Source organism: Lontra canadensis, unplaced genomic scaffold (assembly GCF_010015895.1).
Source record: "Lontra canadensis isolate GAN:19392208 unplaced genomic scaffold, GSC_riverotter_1.0 scaffold84, whole genome shotgun sequence".
NCBI lineage: Eukaryota > Metazoa > Chordata > Mammalia > Carnivora > Mustelidae > Lontra > Lontra canadensis.
This window is the reverse complement of record NW_022631078.1, coordinates 1,637,773-1,659,694: the sequence shown is the minus strand read 5'-3', so window position 1 is coordinate 1,659,694 and position 21,922 is coordinate 1,637,773. Positions and strand designations below refer to the sequence as shown.

General features: G+C 65.6%; 1 protein-coding gene across 2 annotated transcripts in view; it reads left to right on the top strand.

The window, feature by feature from the left end:
- The window catches only part of TAFA5 (TAFA chemokine like family member 5), a 182,050-nt gene that overhangs the window by 105,630 nt on the left and 54,498 nt on the right, over nt 1-21,922 (top strand). For both annotated transcript variants that reach the window (XM_032882757.1, XM_032882756.1), the window contains exon 2: nt 13,246-13,395. In XM_032882757.1, coding sequence (XP_032738648.1) covers nt 13,246-13,395 — 150 coding nt within the window. The remainder of the gene's footprint in view (nt 1-13,245; nt 13,396-21,922) is intronic.

The window sequence follows — 21,922 nt, the reverse complement described above, 5'->3', positions numbered from 1 at the left end:
CCCGCCCTCCCTGGCCGTCATCTTCCAGCGCAGGAAGGTCAGATGGCCTGGACAGCCCAGGGCCCTCCCCTCCCTGAAGGTCACAGCGCCTGAAGCAGCTGGGGCCCTGTCCCTCTGCACCCCTCCCACCATCTCCCTGCTCAGGGCCTGGTTCCTCTGCCCCTGTCCTGACCCCTCCCACCCTCTCCTGCCACCTCCCAGCTAGGGTCCCCTCCCAGGCCCCGTCCCGGCTGCAGCTGGATGCGGTGAACCCATTTCCCCCCTGCGTCCCCAGGGTCCGGAAATGGTCCAAAGGACAAATGAGGCCAGAGCAGGCATCAGGCTCTGGTTCTCAGCCAGGGAGGTGCTGGCCCCAGGGCAGGTGGCCGCAAGCTCGGCCTACAGGTGTGGGCTTCACAGCCCGAACACCCAGCCGGCGGGGGCAGCCTGGCCCAGGGAATGAGCTGCTTGACCGTCCACAGCCCCCAGGACGAGGCCTGGCTCGCGGCCTCCTGTGGTGGAGGGCAGACCGCTGGGTGGGGGACCCCGTGGCTCAGGGAGCCTTACTTGTCCACCCAGCAGGGGCACTTCTGGTCATCAGCGGTGCAGCTGCCCGCAGTGAGGCTGGGTCGCAGGAATGAGGACCAGCCACAGGCTGTTCTGGAACGTCCTGGGGTCATGGCCGTGAGCTCCGTGCTCCATAGGTACACACGGAGCCCCTTCTGCAGGAGACCCTGTGACCCTGTGGCCCCTCTGGGATCTGGGGGCCAGGAGATCCCCAGCTCATGCTTCTTGCCATGGAGGGATGGGCAGACCCCCTGGGCCGAGGACCTGTTGCCGGAGGAGGAAGTGTGGTGGGAGGGTAGGGGCAGGAGCCGGGAGGAGCTAACACAGCAAAGCCCGGACGCTCTAGGAGGACTCAGCTCACGGAACAGGGCCGGGACCTTTCTGACCAAGGGAGGGCTGGCCTCTCTCCCGACTCCGGGCCACGCCAGGCCGTGGCTCACGGTGGGGGGACTGTGGTCTCAGTCTAAGAATGTGGGGCCGCTGAGAGCGTGTCTCCAAGGACCTGCCCTGTCTCCTGGGTGCGTCTGCTGGAAGGCTGGCCCGGGCTCTGCTGCAGTCCCCAGCCGGCCCCAGGGCGCTCCGTGCTGGAGCGTGACGCCGGCGCCTTCGCTGACCCCTGCGAAGTCATCGACTGCGGCGTAATTAGCCAGAGTTTACGATGTTGTGCCAGCGGCGTTCCAGCCCGGCTCGGGACGGCCCCAGGGCCGCAGCGTGGACCTGCCAGGCGGGACGACGCCTCGTTAATGGGCCCATTACCGGGGATAATTGACTGGGAGCCAGCTGGACAGCGGTGAGATGCTCTGTAATGGACGTCTCGGGCGGCGATCGCTGCCTCAAGGAGAAAAGTAAAAGCATGCGCACCTCCTGGACTGTCCTGCCATGAAACACCGGCCCACTGCGGGGGAGCAAGGCCTGGGGCCGTCCGGAACCCTGGGCCCCGAAACACTGGGGGATGAATCCAGTCCCAAGGAAGGAAGCAGAAATGCTGCCCGTGGGGCCTGGACTCTGGGCTCCTCGGGTGTTGCTGCCCGACCCCAGTGGCCAGGCGTGCGGAGGACCCGCCGGAGGGAGCCCCGAAACCATGTTCCCTTGTCGATGTAAGTGGGTGCCCGGGGCCGTCAGCGGGGACAGGCCGGCAGGTGCTCCTTCTTCGGGTGGGACACGTGCAGAGGCCGGGGGACCCTGAGCTCTGGAGTGCAACTTGGAGTCGTGAGCCTTTGGGAACACTCTGTGGGAGGGGTCTGTCACCTGTCTCTACCCGGAGAACCTGCTGGGCCAGGCTGGAGGAGGAACAGAGGCGCCCGGAGCCACGGCCGCTCCCAACAGGCAGGGCGAGCCCAGCTGCCGTGGATGAGGCCTGGGCACCGGCTGGGGGGCCCCTGACAATCTCTGGGTCGTGCTGGTCCCGCTCCCCAGCCGCCGCCCCACCCTTGCCCAGGGGCGCGGGGAGGCCTGCCGAGCAGCTCCGCAGCCTTTCCCTGCTTTCCAGACGGCCTCGGTCTAGTTCTTCTTCCCCTCCCTGGCCAAGATTCCGGGCCCTGATGTGTTTCACCGCTTTCCAGGCTGGGGCTGGGGAGCACGGGCCAAGTGAGGCTCCTGTGGCCGGGGCGGCCACGGGCCCTGCTGTGCCGCTCTCGGTTCCTGTCCTCGTGGAGCATTTCAGCTCAAGGCCCCCTGCGGCTCTGTCACCGAGTCCTGAGAGGCGTCTCCGAGCCGAGGTCCTGACAGCGGAGGGCTTGGGCTCCCGAGCAGGGACCTGGGTCCGTTGGCCTGTGCTGAGCCCCCTGTCTGCCCCCACGTAGGGAGGACTCGGGATAGTTCCACCCCTTCAGGGTTCTTGGCAGTGTTTGGGACGTTGCGGGGCCCGGAGTCTCCAGGGGCCGCAGGAGGGCCTGGGTGGTGGCCGAGGCTCCAAGGGGGGACGCGGGCTCTTGGCAGCCCTCCCAGCCCTGTGTGGCCCGGGCACCCCGGGCCCGAGTCCCCTCTGAGACGCAGGCCCACGTGTTGGCCGGCAGGAGCAGTGGGGCTGCAGGGACCCCAGCCTGCTGGTCGGCATGGGGCCGGGCCCGCGTCTCGTGTTCAGGCTGCGTTTTCACTTGTGATTCTACTTAACGTGCAGCGTGGACTCCGAGTCCGAGAGCCCGGGCCCAGCTGTGCGCACGCAGCCGTCCTCTCCGCCGGCGGGTCAGGGGCCCGGAGCGCAGGTGTTTGCTGGGAGCTGCGGCCCCGTCCGGGGTGGCCCGCCCCGGTTTGGTGGAGGCAGCCGGGTGTCGGGGGCAGGCTCAGCGGGAGGACCGGCAGGGACCTGCCCTGTGCGGGGTGCCAGGCTGGGAGGCACTCGGGGTCCCGCTCTGTCCTTCAGCGACCCGTCCTGCCCGGCTCCGGCCCGGGGCCCCACAGATGGTCCTCCCGCACCATCCCACCGACCGCCGCCACCCCACCCCCTGCCCTGTGCCCTTCCCTGGCCGGTACCTCTGAGGCCCTTGTGCCCCGGGTCAGCCAGCCTTGCCCACTCTGGCACGGGTCTGGAGGCCCCTGCAGCCCATGCCCTTGTGGTTTCAAACCACGCAAACCTGACCCTCCCAGTTCAGAGGTCTCCCGTCCTAAAAAGGGTCTCACTGAACCCCAGGCCGAGTGTGGGCAGGACCCGTGTCTCCCGGAGCTGCCCAGCAGAATCCACTCCTTGTCTTCCCCGAACCGCTCAGCGTGTGGCCCTTGCTCCGTCTCTAAGGGCGTCTGTCCCTCTAGCCTCTGTGTCCCGTGTCACCTGGTCATCTCGCTAGGCTTTGATCTCCCCGTGTCTCCCTCTTGCAGGGACTGTGAGACGCCCCGGGCCACCAGGGTGATCTACACGCGAGGCCTCAAGCTTGTTCACATCTGCGCCCTGCAGGTGACACCCTTCTGTGGGGAAGGCCAAGTCCTAGACCCCAGGGCCTGGAGGCAGGCTTCCCCAAGGCTGGGTTCCGCCCTCCGCGTGCCGCTTGTCTCCCTGTGCGCCGTCAGCCCCGCCTTCTCTCCCGCAGCCCGTAGATGGCTGCACCCCTCACCCCCCACCTCCTGGCTCGTGGCAGATGGGGGCTTTCCCTCCGCCACCCCCTTACCCACCGCCCCCTCCCCACGGTGTCTGTCTCCACGGTAGTGGCTCAGTCCAGAGAGGGACGGTTGTGGGCTTGTCCCACTGGCTCGTTTCACAGATGGGGAGGCCAAGGCTGCCACCTGTTCTCCAGGGTGCGAGGCTGGGCAGGCAAGCGGGTTACGCTGAGCTCTGTGGCGGCTGCTGCCTGTGTCATTCTTGCACTGAGCCCTGATCATCGTGCTGGCGAGTTCTCCTGGTCACAGGGGCCCAGGCACCCGCTGCTGGGGACTCTGTCCTGGCTTCCTGGCCAGTGTGGGACTCCAGCAGAGCTAAGTGCCCTCTTCCTGTCACTGCAGAGAGGACAGGGCCGTGGGGAGGCTGTCCCTGGCAGGGAGGAAGTCCGACGGGGTCCCTGGAGGCCTGCGTTGGCTCTGGAGGGTGGGGGTGCTGGTCTTCAGGCCACGGTGAAGGCCAGGGACCCCATGTGGGCCCGAAGGCCCCAGTGCCCCGAGCTGCGGCAGCCCTGAGCACAGAGCGTCGGGTGAGGGGTGAGGCTCTGCCCCGCCCTGTGCTGCGGAGAGGCCGGACAGGGAACCGGGCAGGTGGGCATGAGGCAGAGGGGCCCAGGGCTCAGGCCGCCCCTCTCGATGGTGCAGTCCTGTGGCCGGGTTCAGTCTTGAGCCCTGCGGTTGTCCCTCCTTGTGAGATTTGCAGAACCGGCTCGCGGCGCTCTGGAATGTCCTCCGGAGGAGCTGGCCTGTTGACCTCGGGAGCAGAGAGCGACGTGGCCCTTTATTGCCACCCCCTCTGCCTTCTAGTAGTGATGGCAAGAGGAGGGGACGGCGGGGTCACCTGGCTCTCCCCAGCGAATGTCCTTCTGATGGGGGCCAGGGGCCTGAGTGGGGAGAAGCAGGTCTGGACCTGAGCAGGTGCTTTCCGCGGGGGACGCCGGTGACCCTGGGCGGCAGGAAGGCCCCAAGGTCCCAGCCGTCTCCAGCACAGAGCGCACACCCACAGCTGCTCTGCTCACTCCTTCCTACTCCAGGGTCAGGGGTAATGAACCTTCTAGGGTCAGCTGCTTCTCAGTGGGAGGCGGCTGTGTTCCCATGTGTTTGGCTGTGAAGGTCGAGTAGGGGCCCCTGGCAGGTGCCCGCGTTCCCCTCCTAAAGCCGTCAGCCCCCTCTGCGGCAGTGGGGTCCCAAATGTCATGGACCAGCAGCCATCTCTGGCCATGCCCAGTCTGCAGCAGGGCCGGCGGCTTCGACGGTGACCCCGGGCAGGCCCTCGACCCCACAGGGTGGCTTCTGCTTGCTCCCACACCGTGGCCCAGCCTGGCTGTCCCCCCGCGCCCCGCTGTCGGCAGGTGCGGCCCCGTGAGCCCCAGGCCGGGGGAGCAGGAAGGGGCTCCGGTGAGGGCAGCACAGAGGGATCGGGATTAAGGCTCATGGTGGAGCCACCGGAGGGAACTTAACTAGAAAGACTTTGATCGCAGCCCAGGAGGCCGGGAAAAGCCTGCCTCGTAGCCGTAACCACAGCTATTATTCCCGGGCTCCTTCCGATGGTCCCTGCAGCTGTCCCTGCCTGGACTGCAGCGCCCCGCTCGCGGAGAGCCCGGCGGAGCAGCACCTGGAACAGGCTGCCCGTGCGGACGCCTTGGAGCAGAGCCTGCCCCCGGAGCTGGGAGCGGCCGGGGCTGTCCCTCCCTCCTGGCACAGCCCACCTGCTCCCGGGAAGGGAACGTCTCGTTTCCAAGCTCACAGGTGGCCGTGAGTCAGGCCAGGCAGCGGGCAGGGGCCTCTTTGCATCGGTGGTGAGCCGGCAGAAGTTTCTGGAAGGGCGTGCCTGGCCATGGGAGGGGGCTGCCGCCTGCCCACCCGGGCAGCCCCCCGGCTTCTGGGTTTGGGCAGGGGATGTGGCTTGGGTGTGAGGATGGCCATGGGAGAGAAAGGGCAGCGGTGACAGGAGCAGACTGGGACAAGGTCAGCCCAGTCTGGGCGTTTTTCGAGAGAGGTTTGACTTCGCTGGAAAAAGTCGTAATTGTGTTTCAGAGCTGCGTGAGTGGGGACAGCCAGGGGACAGCAGGAGGGGGGCACTGTAGGCAGAGCAGGGCGAGCCACGGCTCCTCTTCAAGATGGGCAAGGAAGCAACTGTCTGGTTTTGGGCAGCATTGGGACAGCACGTCCACGCAGATGTGTCCTGCCCTCTTTGTCCCAAGTTCAAGCCCCCGCCCTTGACATTACTGGCATGTTCCCTGCAAAGCCAAGCCAGGGCAGGATTGCTGTGGGCCGTCGGACACTCTGCACTGGAACCAGGAAGGAACAGGCACAGAAGGGCCAGGCCGCTCCCCAGGTCTCTGGGAATCCCAGGGGAACCATCCAGGACCTGGCCTCCCAGGTTCACACATACTCGTGCTTTCCTTCCCTCCCCCTTCTGGTCTCACTGAGCCCCGAGTTCACCACAGGCCAGGAGTTCATCTTTGGGGAACCAGGGTTCAGACGGGGTTAAGGGCCCCCTGACTTCCTGCTGGGCCATTTGTGGGGGCGTCTCTGGGAACACAGGCTGTGCTGGAGGCTTCCCAGCTGGAGGGCGGCACCCCCAGCATCCCCCGCCGCATGCAGACACAGATGGAACTTTCCACTCAGAAGATGGAGGGCACAGCTGAGTGTGGTCACGGGAGTGTCTCCAGGAGCTGGCCGGCAGGTAGACGGGCTGGTGGCTGGGCTGATGGCCGGGCTGGTGGCTGTCCGGGGAGGCACAGCTGGAAAGTAAACAGGACTGTTGAGGGATCCCAGAGCCTCAGGCAGGCGGGGTGGCCAGTGGTTCTGTGGCCAGTGGGAATAGACTTGCTTCTGCTGAGCAGGAAGGAGCAATGGTGTCCACTGGGGGAAAGCCTTGTGTGCACACACGTGTGTGAACATCTGTGTGTACATGTGTGTGTGCATCACAGTGTGTGCACGGGTGCCTCTGCTTATCAGTCTTGAGCTCACGTCTGAGGGCACGGGGGTGCTCTGTGGCCCACACCTGCTCTCCCAGGGCTCTCCATGGGCCCTGCATGCCGTGAGGGGCCTGTGGGCCGGCTGGGCTGGCTCTGGGTCCCCAAAGGCCCTGGTTCCTGTGGGGACCGTCATTCGGTCATTTGTGCGCTCGCAGCGTGGGGACCTGCCATGCCATCTGCACCCACTGGCCTCAGCCTGGGTCGGGGCACACTGCACGTGGCCTGCTGGTGCTGCCTGGTCGGAGGGGGTGCTTCTGTCCACTCCTGATTTCTCTCTGTCTCTCTGTGCCCCTCCCACACACCCCCGGGCTGTCCCCGAGCCGGCCCTGGGCGTGGTGGTCCGCTGCAAGCATCTAGCTGACTCCTCTGAGGTCCAACTGGGTTAGAGAACCAGAGGCCAGGGAGCTCGGCGTGTAGAAGCCCCCTTGCCTGCGGGGGACAAACTCCAGGACCCCGTGGGTGTCTGAAGCCGCAGGGAGGACCCGGCCCCACGGGACGTTGTGGGTCAGGCACGGTAGGCGGAGGACAGCGGCGGTGGGAGAGGACCGTTACCACGGCGCACCACCGCAGGGCTCACGAGCTGCCCCCTGCACCGCCCTCCCCCGTCCTCCTGGCCAGACAGGGACCTGCCCCGTGAGGGAGGAGGCAGAGGGATGCGGGTGGGTGACACACAGCAGGTCTGCCCACGCTGCAGGGGGAGGGGCTTGTGCTCCCCCCGGGGGCGGGCCTGGTGCAGGGCGGACGCTGTGGGAACCAGGGTCGCCCGTAGCCCAGATCCCAAGGCTGTAATACTCTGTCAGGTTTTGCCAAGTGTTTTTCTGTGTGTTTTAATTCTCTTACTGACTGTTTCCGTGGTCGGGATAAAACCACGTGTGGCCTGCTTGGGACCGGCCGCCTCTGGCAGGCGTCTCCACAGTGTGGGTCGGGAGAGGTGGGTGTGGAGCAAGGCCGCCCCAGGCTCCGGCCTCCTCCGCTGTGTCCTGCCCCGTGGAGCCACACACCACCACTCCTGCCAGAGTCCGCCGTTGGGGGACAGCAGCCGTGTGGGCTCCGGCCGCAGCCGTGGCCAAGCGGCCATCTGTGTGGTCCTCCACGGACGGCAAGAAGGGACACCGCAGAGTCCACACGGCAGCCCGCCCATGTGGTGAGTCAAGCCAGTTGTCGTGAATTCGTGGCTCTTGTGTCCTTGCTGGGTGGCAGGCGCGCATCGTGGGCGGCTGGGAGTGGGGGGGGCGGGCAAGGTCAGTGTCCATGGGATCTGGTCCCGGAGATCCCAGCAGACTTGGGTTGTCCCCATCTCACGCTGTCTGTTCCACCCACCGGAGGGCCTTCCCGGGCAGCGGAGGCAGGGCTCCGAGGGGCTGCGCTGGGTGAGGCGGAGCCCGTGGCCTGTGCGGGGCGACCGTGCACCCGGGTATCTCCCAGACCCCAGATGCGAGCAGCCCCTGCCAGGCCTCCCCTCCTGCTATCTCCTGGCCTCAGGCCATGCTGCTGCAGGTCTCGCCCTAATGAGAACAACGACAGCCTCAATCCCAAAGTCGAGGGTCTGAGCCAGAGTCAGGACGTCAGATGCCTCCTCCTGCCTGTGGCAGCGCGGCCTCATCCTCTCCAAGCACGGCCTGTATCTAGGCCGCTGGGACGTGTGACAAAGCTTCCGCACCCCTGAAGTGTGGATGGGGGGTGAGTGCCGTGCCCCCCCCCCGGCCACCCAGGCCACCCGGACAGCCCACCGTTGGACGCTGGGGACGTGCTTCCCTCCACCCCCGGGGGTTTGTCAGTCCTGTCTCCTCGTGGTTTTGTGAGTGTTTTCTCGTTGAGGAGCGCACTGAGACACACACAGACTCGCAGATCTGGGGACATGGGTCCCGAGGGTGCCTAACTAGGGCACCGGGTGCCCCGGGGTCTCACCCCCATCAGCATCCTGGGAACAGTGGGCACGGGAACCTATGTCCTGTCTTGAAACTCGGACTGCAGTGGGCAGTGGCAGGGATGATGCCCCCGAGGGACGGGCACTCCACACTCTCAGGTTTGTCCCAGTGACCCGCCGTGACCGGCTGTGACCCGCCGTGACCCACTGTGACCCGCCATGACCTGCTGTCACCCGCCGTGACCCACCATGACCTGCCGTGGCCCACCGTGATGAGCTGCTTGCTGGCGTGTCCTCACTCTTACTAGGCACAGAGCCCTGGACTCCGACTCTCAGGTTGGGGGCGCCCAGCATGTTCGGGTCTTGGCCTTGACCCCCGTGTTATCCTGTGAAGGTTCTGGCTAGGCTGCTGTGCTCCTCTGTCACTGCTGTGTCCCCTGGGACTGGAGAGCCCTTCTTGTCCCCACTGGTCCTTGCGTTTCTGTCTGTCCCCGCGCGTCCCACAGGAAGGCCTGCCCTGTGCACTTACACTGGTGGGGACCCAGCCCAGGGGGGACCAGCCCAGGGCCGATGCCAGGAGTGTCCATATTGAGCTCAGAGTGTGGCAGCTGTGTCCCCTGTGTCCGTGATGGTCAGGGCGCTAGTGCGGGCCGAGGCAGTGGGAGGAAATGCCAGGAGGGGGATTGGGTACTGGCCACTCTGCTCCTGGCCTGAGTCTCCAGCTCCAGTCCCTGGCGGGTGGCCCTCTGAGGACGGGGGACAGCATGAGGATGGCCATCTGAGGCCCTCTCCAGGCCAGCAAGCCCCTCCTGAGGACTGAGGGCCTGTCTCCCCGTAGGGCCGATGGAGAGCAGTCACTGTCATCGGTGTGGCCGCACCTGGCAGACGCCTGCCTGAGCAGCGGCACCAGGCCAGGCTGGACCTCGGGGCCTGGGGCTCTGGACTCCTGCGAAGGAGGAGCTCTGGGAACCAGCCGGCGGGTTGCAAGGTCTCAATTAAAATGACTTTCCATGCAATAGCGCAACGAACCTGAGAAGGTTTCTGCACAACTTGCTTTGAGGACGTGCTCACAGCCCTTCCGGTGACTGGACTCAGGTGTGGGTGGTGGCAGCCCGCCCCTGGGGACTGGGCTGGGGATCGTGAGGGGCTGGTGCCCTGCCGCCAGCCTGGGCGATGAAACCTCGGGGACCAGTTTCTGTAGAGTGTGCAGGGAGAGGGTACAAGGGGCTCACCTTGTCGAGGTGTGGGGTCTTGGGACAGAACCCCAATGCCAGGCCAGCCCAGAGCCAGTGCCTCAGGGGACCGTCGCAGTGAGGGGGGCGGCACCAGGCTTGTAGCCTGTGGGCCGAGGTGAGCGTCCCCAGCCCCTTCCCCCAGGGCCAGGTACAATGCCCGTCTGGACTGCAGCCCACGCGGGTGCAGCAGAGAGGCCCGGGGTTCCACGGTGGCTGTGGCCGCTGGTGCTGGAGCAGGGACGCGGTGTCCAGGCACGGCCTTGTCCTGGTCCTGTGGGTGCCAGCAGGCCCTTCAGGGCCCTGATCTGACAGACTGGCCTGCAGGGCCCCAGATGTCCTGACCAGTGGCTCCCAGACCCATCTCTAGCCCTGTTGTCTCCCCGCTGACCATTGCTGTCCCGGGCTCTGGGAGCTCCCCTGGCTGGAGGACAGTCCCGTCGGGGTTGGCTTGGCCACCAGCAGGGCCCGGAGGGGGGCTGCGGGCATGAGTGTGTTTGCCCACTGCCAGGCCGCAGGGAGGAGCCGAGGCCAAGCTGGAGGTCAAGGGGCCTGAGCGGGCAGTGCGCTCCCGGGGCAGGGGAAGAGCAGGGACGGGCCCGTGGCCACAGCCTGGCCCTGCAGACGCCCTGCCCACCCGCAGGGGAGCAGGGGACGCTCACCTCGGCCCACTGGCTACAAGCCTGGTGCCGACCCCTCACTGCGACGGTCCCCTTAGCACCCCAAGCCTCTCACCGCCCTAAGCGCCGCAGGGGGGGACGCTCCCCAGGCGGGAGAATGCAGCATGTGCTGTGGACCCCGTCTCTGGTTCCTTCCCACGGCCACCCCAGGACAGACCTGCGTCCACGGCACCTGCTCTGGGTCTCAGCTTGGAGTGGATGCACGTGCAGGCCTCGAGGGGAGCGCTTGGCGGCCTCGTCATTCCGACCCCAGCATGGCGGCCTCTGGGGATGATGGTGTCTGGCTGACAGTTGCCGCTGACACACCTGCCTGGGTGAGGGTCTTCTGAGACGTGCAGCCCTGCCAGTGCCCTCACTGTGGCCGCCTGGCCGCCCCCTTCCACGCGGGGATCTAGGCTCAGGTGTTCCCACGTGCCTGGGCAGGTGTTCTCACGGCTCGTGTGCCGATTAATGCCATCGGCGGGGAGTCGCACAGCTGGTTGGTGACTTACTTAGCAGCTGGGACTCACGGTGTCCAGGGAAGCAGGAGACGGGTCTCTGCTGCCCACTGACATACCCCGAGGACTCTGGAGCCCGGCCGGGCGGTGGTGAGGAGTGACCCCTGTCTGCCAGCAGAGCTTAAAATAGCGGCAGGACAGAGGCCTCCCAGTTGCAAATCACAACGTCCAACGGGCCTGTGAGCCCCGGCGTCTGCCGTGCGCCTGGCCGGCTCACACACATGCTTCCCGTGGTCGCGTCTTGTGGCAAGAGGAGCATCGTGTCCGCCCAGCCCTCTTCCCGCTGCTGCATTTGTCCACTTGCCCGGTTCATGTCCCCTCGGTTCTCTGAGCGGCTGTAATTCTTCCTGTAATCGGCTCATGGAAGTCCAGGCCTGCGGCCGAAGCCTTCCAGGGGTGGCGCTGGGCACTGCCCCCAGTGGGGTTTTGCTCCACATGGCGAGGGGCCCCAGCGTCCAGGGAAGAGATTCCCAAGAGACCCCACTGGCCTCCTTCGTCCTGCACCTGTGCTGTGCCCCCAGCAAACCCTGTGTGCCATCAAGGGCAGGCTCTGGCCACCGCACACAGTCCCGCTGAGCCCAGGGCTGGGCGTACCCAGTGCCCACCACCGCCGCCGCACCTGTGGCTCCTGGCACTAACTCAGACTCGGCACCCCCAGGGTCGAGGGTGGGCTGGGTGGCTCTTGGATGCTCTATGTGCTTTGTCCGGCCAACTTGGTGATGCCTGATTTGGACCTGGCTCCCTGGGTGGGCTGGGGACCCCCACGTGACACAGGTGACAGAAAGGCAGGGACAGTCTTGTGCAGTGAGCTGCCTGGAGGACCCAGGGTCTGCTGGGAGGAAGGGCCTGCAGTGACAGCAGTAGCGTGGACGAGGAAGGACACTGGGGCTGAGAAACGCTGTCTGGGGGTCACAGGTGCCGCCTGCTTTCCCTCTGCAGGGAAGGGACGGCCCCTCCCCCCACCTGCCCTTCAGGCCCCTCAGGATGGCGTCTTTTCTCCGTTGTTCCCTTGTTCTGAGGTGCACCACCCCCCACGATACTGTCCTGTCTCACTCTCGGCCCCCACGTGATGGGCGGGCTGGGCCCCTGCATCTGGGCATCTGTATGAGGTGGTTTTCCCAGCTGGTGGGATCCCCTCGGGGCACCGTGCCATCTGCGTCGCTCGCATCATGGGCCCAGGGTCCAACATCGTGGACAGTATACAGCAGGTGCCTCCTGTTTGCCCAGGGAATGGAGGCGCAGGCCATGAGCGAGTGGGACCTCTGGTGGTTCTCCGGAGGGGACATGCAGGTGGGGCCGTGGCTGCGTGGCTGGGGGCAGCTGGTGTCCTGGCCCAGGGAGGGACCTGCACGGCTAAACGAGGGACGACCTCCCGTCTCCCATGGGGCGAGGTGGCCAGTTTCCGTCTGTCCACCCTCCGTCCACAGCTGACACCGTCTTTATCGTCCGAGTGAGCATGTGGCACTTAGCGGAGGGCACCGGTGTCCCAGGCAGAGGGATGTCCTGCGGAAGGCGGGGTTCTTCCTCTGCCGGGATGTGGACCCCCTGGGCCCTCGGCCGGATGGGCACCCCCGCTGGGATTTAGGAGACAGGAGGGGAAGGGGAAGCCACTTCACTGGTTGACTTGTCCCGTTCAAGGTCACCGAGTCCTTTCTGTGTGTGCTGCGCTGGCCCAGAGACAGACCAAGGCCCTAGGTCCCCGCTGTCCCCAGTACCGTGCCCACGAACTCTGAGGAGCTGCGGCCGAGTCCACGTGGGGAAGCAGGAGTGAGGGGCACATGCAGAAGCGTGTGTGCACATCTCACATGCGTACGTGTGTGTGCGTGTGTGTGGTGCACCAACCAGCCTGTGTGGGGGACAGGAGGTCCCGGATGGCCCGGCGTGGCCGGTGACGGCCGCGTCCCCGCTGCTCTTGGCCAGCCCCGTGTGGCGGGGTTTTCTCCCTCACCCTCGTCCACAGACCCGGCGAGGGTCTTCGCTGCATGCTCTGCCCTCAGGCCAGGCTGCGTGGAGACCCGGGGGCCCAGCCTGGATTCCGACAGCCCTGCTCCGTGCAGGCCGGCTCCTTCCATCAGACTCCTGACTGCGTCACGCGGCCCTGTCATTCCCGGGCGTGGCAGCCCGGGCCACGTTTAATTTCCTGGCTGCCCGTGAGCTGTGTGGAGCGGAGCCCGCGGGCTTGACCCGGCGCCAGCGCTCGGGGAGCGTGTTCCCGATGGCACGGGCCTGAGACGCACGCGCTGGGGACGCGGCCTGCCTCCCTGTGCCCCCAGGGCCCCTCCGCGGGCGGGAGGGCTGCGCGGCCCGTCCCCTCGCAGCAGACACTCAGCGGCGTCTGTGTCTCTCTTACAGGTCAGCTGGCCGCTGGCACCTGTGAGATTGTGACCCTGGACCGGGACAGCAGCCAGCCTCGGAGGACGATCGCCCGGCAGACGGCTCGCTGCGCCTGCAGAAAGGGGCAGATCGCGGGCACCACGAGAGCCCGACCCGCCTGCGTGGACGGTAAGAGCCCACAGCCAGGGACCCCGTCGAAGGCAGGGGCGGCGAGGTGCCACCTGACACAGCGCGCCCCACCCCTGCCCCAGCCCGGGTCATCTGCGAGGGCCTCCCGTTCTCTGGGTAGGGCCTTGGGCTGCGCAGTCCCGATGGGGTGATGGCGCCGGGGTAGCGTTGGCTCGTTTGCGGTGTGGTGTCTGTGGTGCTGCGGGGGCATGCGGGGGGCGGGGAGCCTGGGTGCCGGGCGTGCCCGCAGGGACTTGCTGGCCCCCTGGAGTTGCCGTGGGCAGAGGGGAGCGGAGGCCATGCCTCACATAGGATGGCTGTGGCCCGGACGCCATTACGTCCATCACCTGTGGCTTCTCGCTGAGGCTGCCCGCAGGGCGTGGGCTCCTCCTGCTTCGGGCTGGGCAGGCGTCAGGCACCCGTGGTGACCCCATCCCCTCGGGTATGTGGGAGTTGGCGACAGCATCCCCGCGGCCACCGGATCAGGCTGTCCAACAGCTGAGGGGCGCTGTGTCTGGGGATTGTCTTTGAAAAAGAATCAGATATTCTAGAGGAAGCGCAGGGAGCCCTCACAGCGGCTGTCCAGGCAGCTGCGCCATCCAGGTCGAGGGGGGTGCTCTGTGTGGCCCAGTAGGAACCCTGGCCCCCCGCGGCACTCAGCATGGCCTCCCCACGGGCTAAGAGCACCAGAGGCTGGCCGGAGCCCTGCCCGGAGCTCTGTCACTGGAGAGGGTGGTCTTGTGGGGTCGGCGGGCTCCCTGGGGTCGGCAGCCCCATTCAGGGGTGTGCTGCAGCCTTGGTTCCTTGGGGAGCTGCAGGATATATGGTCACCGCACGATAAGACAGCCAGGTCCTGCGGTCACCCCTGCCGTTTGCTCCCAGGAGCCTCTGAGTGGAGCTCTGGGCGCCAACCCCATCTGGCCGCCTTTACCCGGGAGCCCCTTCCTGCCGATCCATGACCCCGGGACCCACTCCGTCCTCACGAAGGTCTGCTGAGGAATGCAGCAGGTGCCGAGCACGGGACTAGGACATCTTCGGGGCTCAGGGCACGGAAATGCACTAGTGGTGATGGTGGGGCCACTCCGGGAGCGAGGGCAGCTTTCTCATGGGCCAGGCAGCCCCCAGCGTGGCCCCCAAAGTCACAGTGGCCCTCAGGGCAGGAAAGAGGAGAGCCACAAGGCCCCCTTACAGGGTGGAGACCGACTGGCTTGGGGCGCCCCTGCCCCCAGCATCACCGAGGAGACTGTTTGAGGACATCTGGGGACATGGTGGGGCAGTGAGTCTGCCTGCACTTCCAGCGGCTCTGGGCCTCTGGCAGGGTGGGCGGGGGGGGGAGGGTAGCAAGCCTGGCCCCACCTCGCCCCATCCAGGCATCCCATGAACCTTTGGGGCTGAGCCGGCTGCTCCGCCTGGCCGAGGGGGGCCTGCAGGACCCAGAGTACCCTGAAGGCCCAGCCGGGCTCCCAGTGGCCCCACCCCAGCCCAGCCCCTGTGTCGGCAGCCTCCTGACCCCCACGGCCACGTGCCAGCCCCCTGCACTGCCAGCTCTGGTGCCGGGGTCGCAGGCACACAGGAGCGTCTGGAGGACCTGGCGCTCTGAGGAGCTCGTCCCGGAGGCTGGGTTTGTCTTCCAGACGTGTCCGTCCGTAGTAGAAGCACCTGTCGGTCGGCATCCCTAGAAGGCGCACGCTTGGGCCGGCAGACGGGGGCTTCTCCAGGCCGCCTGGGCATTCGGGAACTCTGGCTGCGGGCCCGATTCCGCGTGAATTCGGGCCACTGAGCTGTACTCGTCCCCACGCTTCCTGCCCCGTCCGGCTCCCAGACCTGGAGCCGCTGCTGGTGACAGGGCTGCTCCTCCTTGCTAAGGCCGATTCTGCCCCAGGCGGGGTGAGGGCCACGTGCCCAGCGGGCGCTCCCAGCGGCGTCCCTGCCTCTGTCCTCGTTAGTCCCGCGAGCCTGCAGGGAGGCTTGGGGTCGGAGCCGGCGACTCACAGAGTCCGGGTCTGCTCCTCTGCAACCTTGTTCTTGCTCCCCCCGCGAGCCTCTCCGCACCTCAGGAGCGGCTCCGGAGACCCAGGTTAAACCCGGCCGCTTCCGGGGGCGGCGGGACAGAGGGGTCGGCTCGAGTTCTGCACGGCGGGCGTTTTCCCAGCGGCCCTCGCATTTAATTTTTGCTCTTCTGGTTTCCCGCTCTGTGTGCGTAGTTTCCTCACGTGGGACGGAGCCCGCGACAGAGAAGACCTGAGCCTTCCTGGGGGGCGGCATCCGTGCGAGCCGGACTGCAGCTGGGGGCGTAGGCTGACCCTAGTTCGCTCCGCGGGGGCGCTCGGACGTGGGAGCGCTCCTGCGTCTGCGCACCTGTTTGCTCGTTCACTGACTTGTTCATTTACTCCTTCCCTCATTCGTTCGTTCAGACACAGTGTGTGCTCCGGGGGGTTGACTCTGCTGGGGGCTGGGGCCCAGACTGTGGGGCAGGGCCTGTGGGTCCCCGGGGCACCACCTTCTTTTCTTGGAAGGCCTGGGACCCTGTCAAGGGTCTGCAAGGGGCATTTGAACAGGGTATTGAAGGATGCAGAGGAGCTCGCCAGGGAAGCTTCTCTTCCGGAAAGGAGGGGGCGACTCCTGGCTGCGTCTTTGAGCCCCAAGCGTTTCTGGGGGCATGACTGCCCAGCCTGCACTTGGCCGCACCGTGACCCACTCCGCCTGCGCGCAGTCCTTCCTTCCACCTTAAATGTCGGGACCAGAGGCTCCGAGGCGAGCCGCAGTCCTCTCTGCCAGGCCATGTGTCCTCAGCACAGTTCAGGCGCTCCAGCTTGCCCCCGGGGTGTCCTGGTCGTGGACACCGCAGTCCGTGGTGTCTGGGCATGCTGTGGGCCTGCACCCGCAGTGGCAGCTCCAGGAAACCCCGAACTCCCCTCGCCCTGTCGGCAGGAGCGTGCAGGCCCTGTGCCTCCGCAGGACTGCCGTGAGGGCCAAAGCCCTTCTTGAAAGGAAGCAAAGTAAAGGAAGCGGCTGCGGCCCTGTCCCTGGCTACGGGGGAAGGGAGAGATGTCCCTGGGACCCTGGGGCGGGGGCCCCAGGTCTGAGCTCCACACAGGCCTGCCCTGAGGGCCGCAGCCTGTCTGAGGAGCAGGAGGGTGACTGGCGGGCACTCTGGCTAGAGAGGCTCTGAGGAAGTGACAGGTCCTGTCGGCACCCAGCCAGCCATGCGCTCCGATGGCCCTGCCAGGCTCCTGGCCGAGAAGCCCACCTGTCTTCCAGGGGGCCTTGTCCTTTGTCCCCAAGGAGGGAACACAGCACGCCATGTGCCTGTGCGGGAAGTTCAGAACTGTAACGTACCCCTCCTTTCCAGGGGTGCCTGGGTGCCGGGAGTCCTGGGGGCGGAGGGGGGAAGGTGTCGTCTGCAGTCCCCTGTGTGCTGGCCAACGGATGCTGGCAGGCTGGGCCCCCGTCTCCATCTGCAGACCAGACACTGTCAGCTCTGCGTGTCGGGTACAATGTGTAGACGCCTCTTCTAAGCACTACCTGCTCTACCCAACCCAGGGAACCACGGACCGCCGTCCGTTCTTGCCAGCAGTGGGTGACACACGTGTCCTAGTTGTGGCCTGGGTGCCCTGCCGACGACGACGTGCAGAGCAGGGGCAAACGTTGGGGGGTTTGTGCATGGACGAGGGCTGTGGTTCCAGATGAGCGTGGGACCCTCCGTCCAGGGGAGGGAAAGGTCTAGAGATAAGGCCCCACGGATTCCATCCGCAGCCCTGTGACGGTGGTGCTGGGACCCCTGGAAGCCACACGGCCAGCGCTGAAGCTAGACCCCGTCTCCCACCGTGGACGGAAGCCAATGTGACATGGGCCATAGACCGAATCCATAGAAGTCTTAGAAGAAAACAGGGGGACTCTTCACGACCTGCGTTTGGCGAAGGATTCTTAGATCCAGCGCAAAGAGCATGAGCAACGAGACAGAGAGAGCGGGTAAGGGAGAGAGAGCGGGTAAGGGAGACTCCGCCACGACTAGAAGCCCGTCTGCTTGGGAGAACACCGCCGGGCCGGGGAAAGGCCAGCCCACGCAAGGGGAGGGAGCATTTGCCCGTAAGGCATCTGGCGACGGACTTGTCTCCGAACACACAGATCTTCCGTGATGAGATCAACAAAGGGCCGATAGCCCGTTACGAAGCTGGCAGACGACCTGAGTAGCAGCTGCTTCTAGGAAGATCTTCGTGCAAATGGCCGCTGAGCACACGGGAAGCTGCTGAGCGGGGCTAGCACTCGGGAAGAGGCAGACTGGGCCCCCGGAGCACGCCGTGGCATCCCCACCGGTGTGGGGGGACACCAGCACCGGAGCACCGGCTCAGGGAGCAGCACCGAGTCAGGCCATCCCAGGACCCTCGTGCGCCGCGGGTGGGAAAGCGGAACCGTGCGGCTGCTCGGGGAACCGGTCCGGCTCCGCGGTGTGCTGTCACGTGGCTGGGCGGTTCCGTGCCTCGTGGGACCCCCGGTGCCCGCTGAAGAGCAGGGAAAGCGTGTGTCCCCAGGAACCCTTGCACACGGGTGTTCTCAGCGGTGTAAACCCGCCGGAAGAGTGGAAACGCCCCGAATGCCGGTCCGTGGACAAGTGACCAAGCGGCGTGTCTGAGAAGCGGAACACGGTTGAGCCAGAAAAAGGAGTGACGTTCCACAGCCTGGAGGGACCCGGAACCAGAGCTGCCGGACACGGAAGGACAGATGTGGTGTGAGTCCGATGACACAAATGTCCGGGACAGGCCAGCGTGCACAGCAGGAAGGACACGAGTGGTAGCAGGGGCGCTGCCGGGCGGGAGCGTCGGGGAACAATCGGCCGCGAGCCCAGGGCTGCTTTCCAGGCCGGGAGCATGTTGTCCGCCGCTGGTGGGGGCACAGCTCTGTCCATGAGGACTGTGGGCGGCGCGCTGCGGCTGGGTGTGTGACTCGCGGCGCCATGACGCGGTCTGCATTCCAGGAGGAAGGTGGCCGGTGGGGCCGCGGGAGACTCAGCCCCAGCACAGCCCAAGCCACCTGGGTGACGAGGACGGGGGTCAGACGGGAGCTGTCCTGCGGCCTGTGGGGGCTGGGGATTAGACAGAAGATGGTGACCCGGGAGAGGCTAGTGTGGACCGCCGTTTCCCAGGCTCTGGGTGGGGGAGGGCTGACGTTTGGGAGACACGGTAAAAATAAATCACTGGGAGAAACAAGCCTTGGGAAAGCACTCAAGTCGATGCCTGTTTTTGTTAGACTTAGCCGCTGGACCACGCCGGCTGTCCCCCATTCAGCGCCAGCCTCTCCGGACGCGGGCGGCGGGGGCGTCCAGGCCCACTGAGAGCAGCACGGGGCTGAGGAGGGGGAGGGATGCCCGAGGCTCAGGAGCAAAGCAAAGGGAAGGACTCTGTGGCCGTTTGGAAGCTGGCGGAGGGGATGGAGGAGCGGGCAGGGCTGGGCTGGGGGTCTGGACCTGGGATGTGAGGCTGGTGCCTTGTTTCTCCAGCAGGTGGGAGGCTGGGGGGCTCTTTTCCCAGCCCAGACTCTGCTGGGGTCCCCCATTGCAGAGCCCCAGGAACCCAGGGGCCTGGGCGCAGGAGAGAGAGGGTGATAGCCCTCACAGGAGAGGCCGTGTGTCACCAGATGACAGCCTGGCTCGGGGAGTTCTGGGCTTTTCCAAGTCTTGATGGGAGGGGAGAGAGTCTGGCGGGGACGGCGGAACAAAGTGGTGTGAAGACACCCAGCCAGTGTGTCTCCAGGCTGTGACCCAGGCTGTGACCCAGGCTGTGACCCAGGCCGTGTCTCTCTGTTGTGTCCCCAAGCTATGACTTTGGACTGTGACCCCAGGCTGTATCCCAGGGTGTAACCCCATGTTGTGTCCTCAAGCTGTGACTTGGGATATGTGTCTATGTTGTGTCCCCAGGCTGTGACTCCAGATTGTGACTCGGGCTGTATCCCCAGTCTATGCCCCGGGCTGTGACCCTGGGCTGTGTCCCCAGGCTGTGACACGGGCTGTGTCCCCAGGCTATGACCCGGGCTGTTTCCCCAGGCTGTGTCCCTGGGCTGTGACCCGGGCTGTGTCCCCAGGCTGTGACCCCAGATTGTGACCTGACGCTGTGTCCCCAGTCTGTGACCCCAGGCTGTGACCCCAGGCTGTGTCCCCGGGCAGTGTCTGTGACCTGGGCTGTGTCCCCAGGCTGTGACCTGGGCTGTATCCCCTGGCTGTGTCCCCAGTCTGTGACTCAGACTGAGATCCGGGCTGTGTCCCTGGGCTGTGTCCCAAGGATGTGTCCCCAGGCTGTGTCCCTGGGCTGTGACCCAGGCTCTGTCCCCAGGCTGTGTCCATGGGCTATGACTCAGGCTGTGTCCCCAGTCTGTGACTTGGGCTGTGTCCCTGGGCTGTGCCCCCAGGCTGTGACTCAGGCTATGTCTCTATGTTATGTCCCCAGGCTGTGACCCAGGCTGTGTCTTTATGTTGTGTCCCCAGGCTCTGTCCCCAAGTTGTGACCCAGGCCATATCTCTCTGTTGTGTCCCCAAGCTATGACTCCGGACTATAGCCCCAGGCTGTGTCCCAGAGTGTGACCCCATGTTGTGTCCCCAGCTGTGACTCAGGCTGTGTCTCTAGGTTGTGTCCCCAGGCTGTGACCCAGGCTGTGTCTTTATGTTGGGTCCCCAGGCTCTTTCCCCAAGCTGTGACTTGGGCTGTGACTCGGGCTGTGACTCGGACTGTAACCAGGCTGTGACCGGGCTGTGTGAACAATTCTTGGTCCAGCAGTGGCTGTGTCCCTCTGGGGAGCGGGGAGAAGCAGGGCCCAGCTGGGAGCAGAGTCTCCCGGAAGCCCTGGTGGGAGCACAGAGGGTGCGGTGCAGCTACTGAGGCGTGAGAGAGGAGGAGGGGCTGTCCCGGGGCAGCAGAACTGACGGGGCCTGGTGCGGCCTGAGAGCTCAGGAGGCTTCCCAGAGCCGCTGAGTGCAGAGTCCAGGGAGGCGGCCACGTCCACCTACGGCCACGCCCACCCCCAGCGGCCCCCTGGGCTGAGCCCTAGGTTCCCAGGCCTAGGGCTGCAGCACCGTGCAGAGCCCCAGCCGCTCTGCCGGAGAGGAAGCAGCCTCAGAGGGGCGGGCGGGACGCAGAGTGGACAGCGGCCCTCGTGCTTGGGGGGGAAGCTTGTACGCCTTTCGGTACCTAGGAAACCGGGTGTAAGGATTTAAGTACAGTTGGAACCGTGTTATGTGCATATGTGCGTGTGTGTGCGTGTGTGCACGTGTGTGTCTGTGTGTGTGCGTGTGTGCGCGTGTGTGTGCGTGTGTACGCACATGCACGTGCAGCTGGGCAGTCATGGGGCCTCTGGCGGGTCCCCGAGGCTCCAGCAGCTGTGGGCAGAGCGGCTGTGGACGGTGTGAGCAGAGGCGTGGCCCTGCCAGGCCTCCCTCCCGGCGTGAGGACGTCCTCCCTCACCTGGCCTTGCCGGCGTTCTGGGGCCACCAGAACCGCCCCCGTGGGGTGCTGGAGCTAGTGGTGACCTGGGAGCGTGTGTTGAGTGTCTGGGGGTCTCGTGAGCTGACTGCTACATACGGCCAGAATTAAAAATTACGTCGCATAAATGTACCTGAGTAAAGTCTGTTCAAAGCAAAGATATCCAGGGGCCCCTGGGGGGGTGCAGTCAGGGGAGCGTCTGACTCTTGGTTTCAGCTCAGGTCATGATCTCAGGGTCGTGGGATCCAGTCCCCACCAGCTCCTCAATCAGTGGGGGGGTCTGCTTGAGATTCTCCCTCTCCCTTTGTTCCCCCATTTCCCGCAGAAAAAAAAAAAAAAAAAAAAAAAAAAAAAAACCCTTTCAGAAAAAGTAAAACAAACATATCCATTTTGGGGACAGTAAAAAAAAGAACGAGCTCAACTCAAACGCAGGAGAAGACAGACCGTGGTAAGGCCCGGAAGGGAAATCCGGGAACCGGAATAGAAGAAACGAGAACCAGAATCTTACCTCAAGATAAGCTCGGTCAGCAAACTGCAGGGGGGTGGGGGCTGAGCTCCCAGGCTCAGCAGTACAGGAGAGGACCGCCCGCCCGCTTCCCGGAGACGCCGTGCGCTGCGGTGTGTGCACACGCCACGCAGCCTAGACGGAGCGGGCACGTCCCAGAAACACGCACACGGACTCGGGGAGACGCGTAAGGAATTAACGCCAAGTCTCAACCTCTTCCAAACACACGCAGCAAGAGGAGGCCCTTCTGACCCGCTGTGGGAGGCGAGCGTCCCCCTCACACCGTGAGCATCAGGCGGAGACTCTGGGGGGACTCCGGGCCCTCTGGGTGTCACGCGGGCCCTGACCAGCGGAGGCCGGGGCGCCCTGGGAGGGCCGCACGTCGCGGCTCCTGGGACGCCTCGCGGTGTGAGGTCGGTTCCGCTTCTGGAACCCATACAGATACCACAGTCACCGAGTCCAGAACAAAACCCTGCGTTCGTGTCAGTAGCCGCAGGAAGAGCGTTGAAGGAGTCCGACGGCGCATCGTGGGGACGACACTCAGACTAGGGAA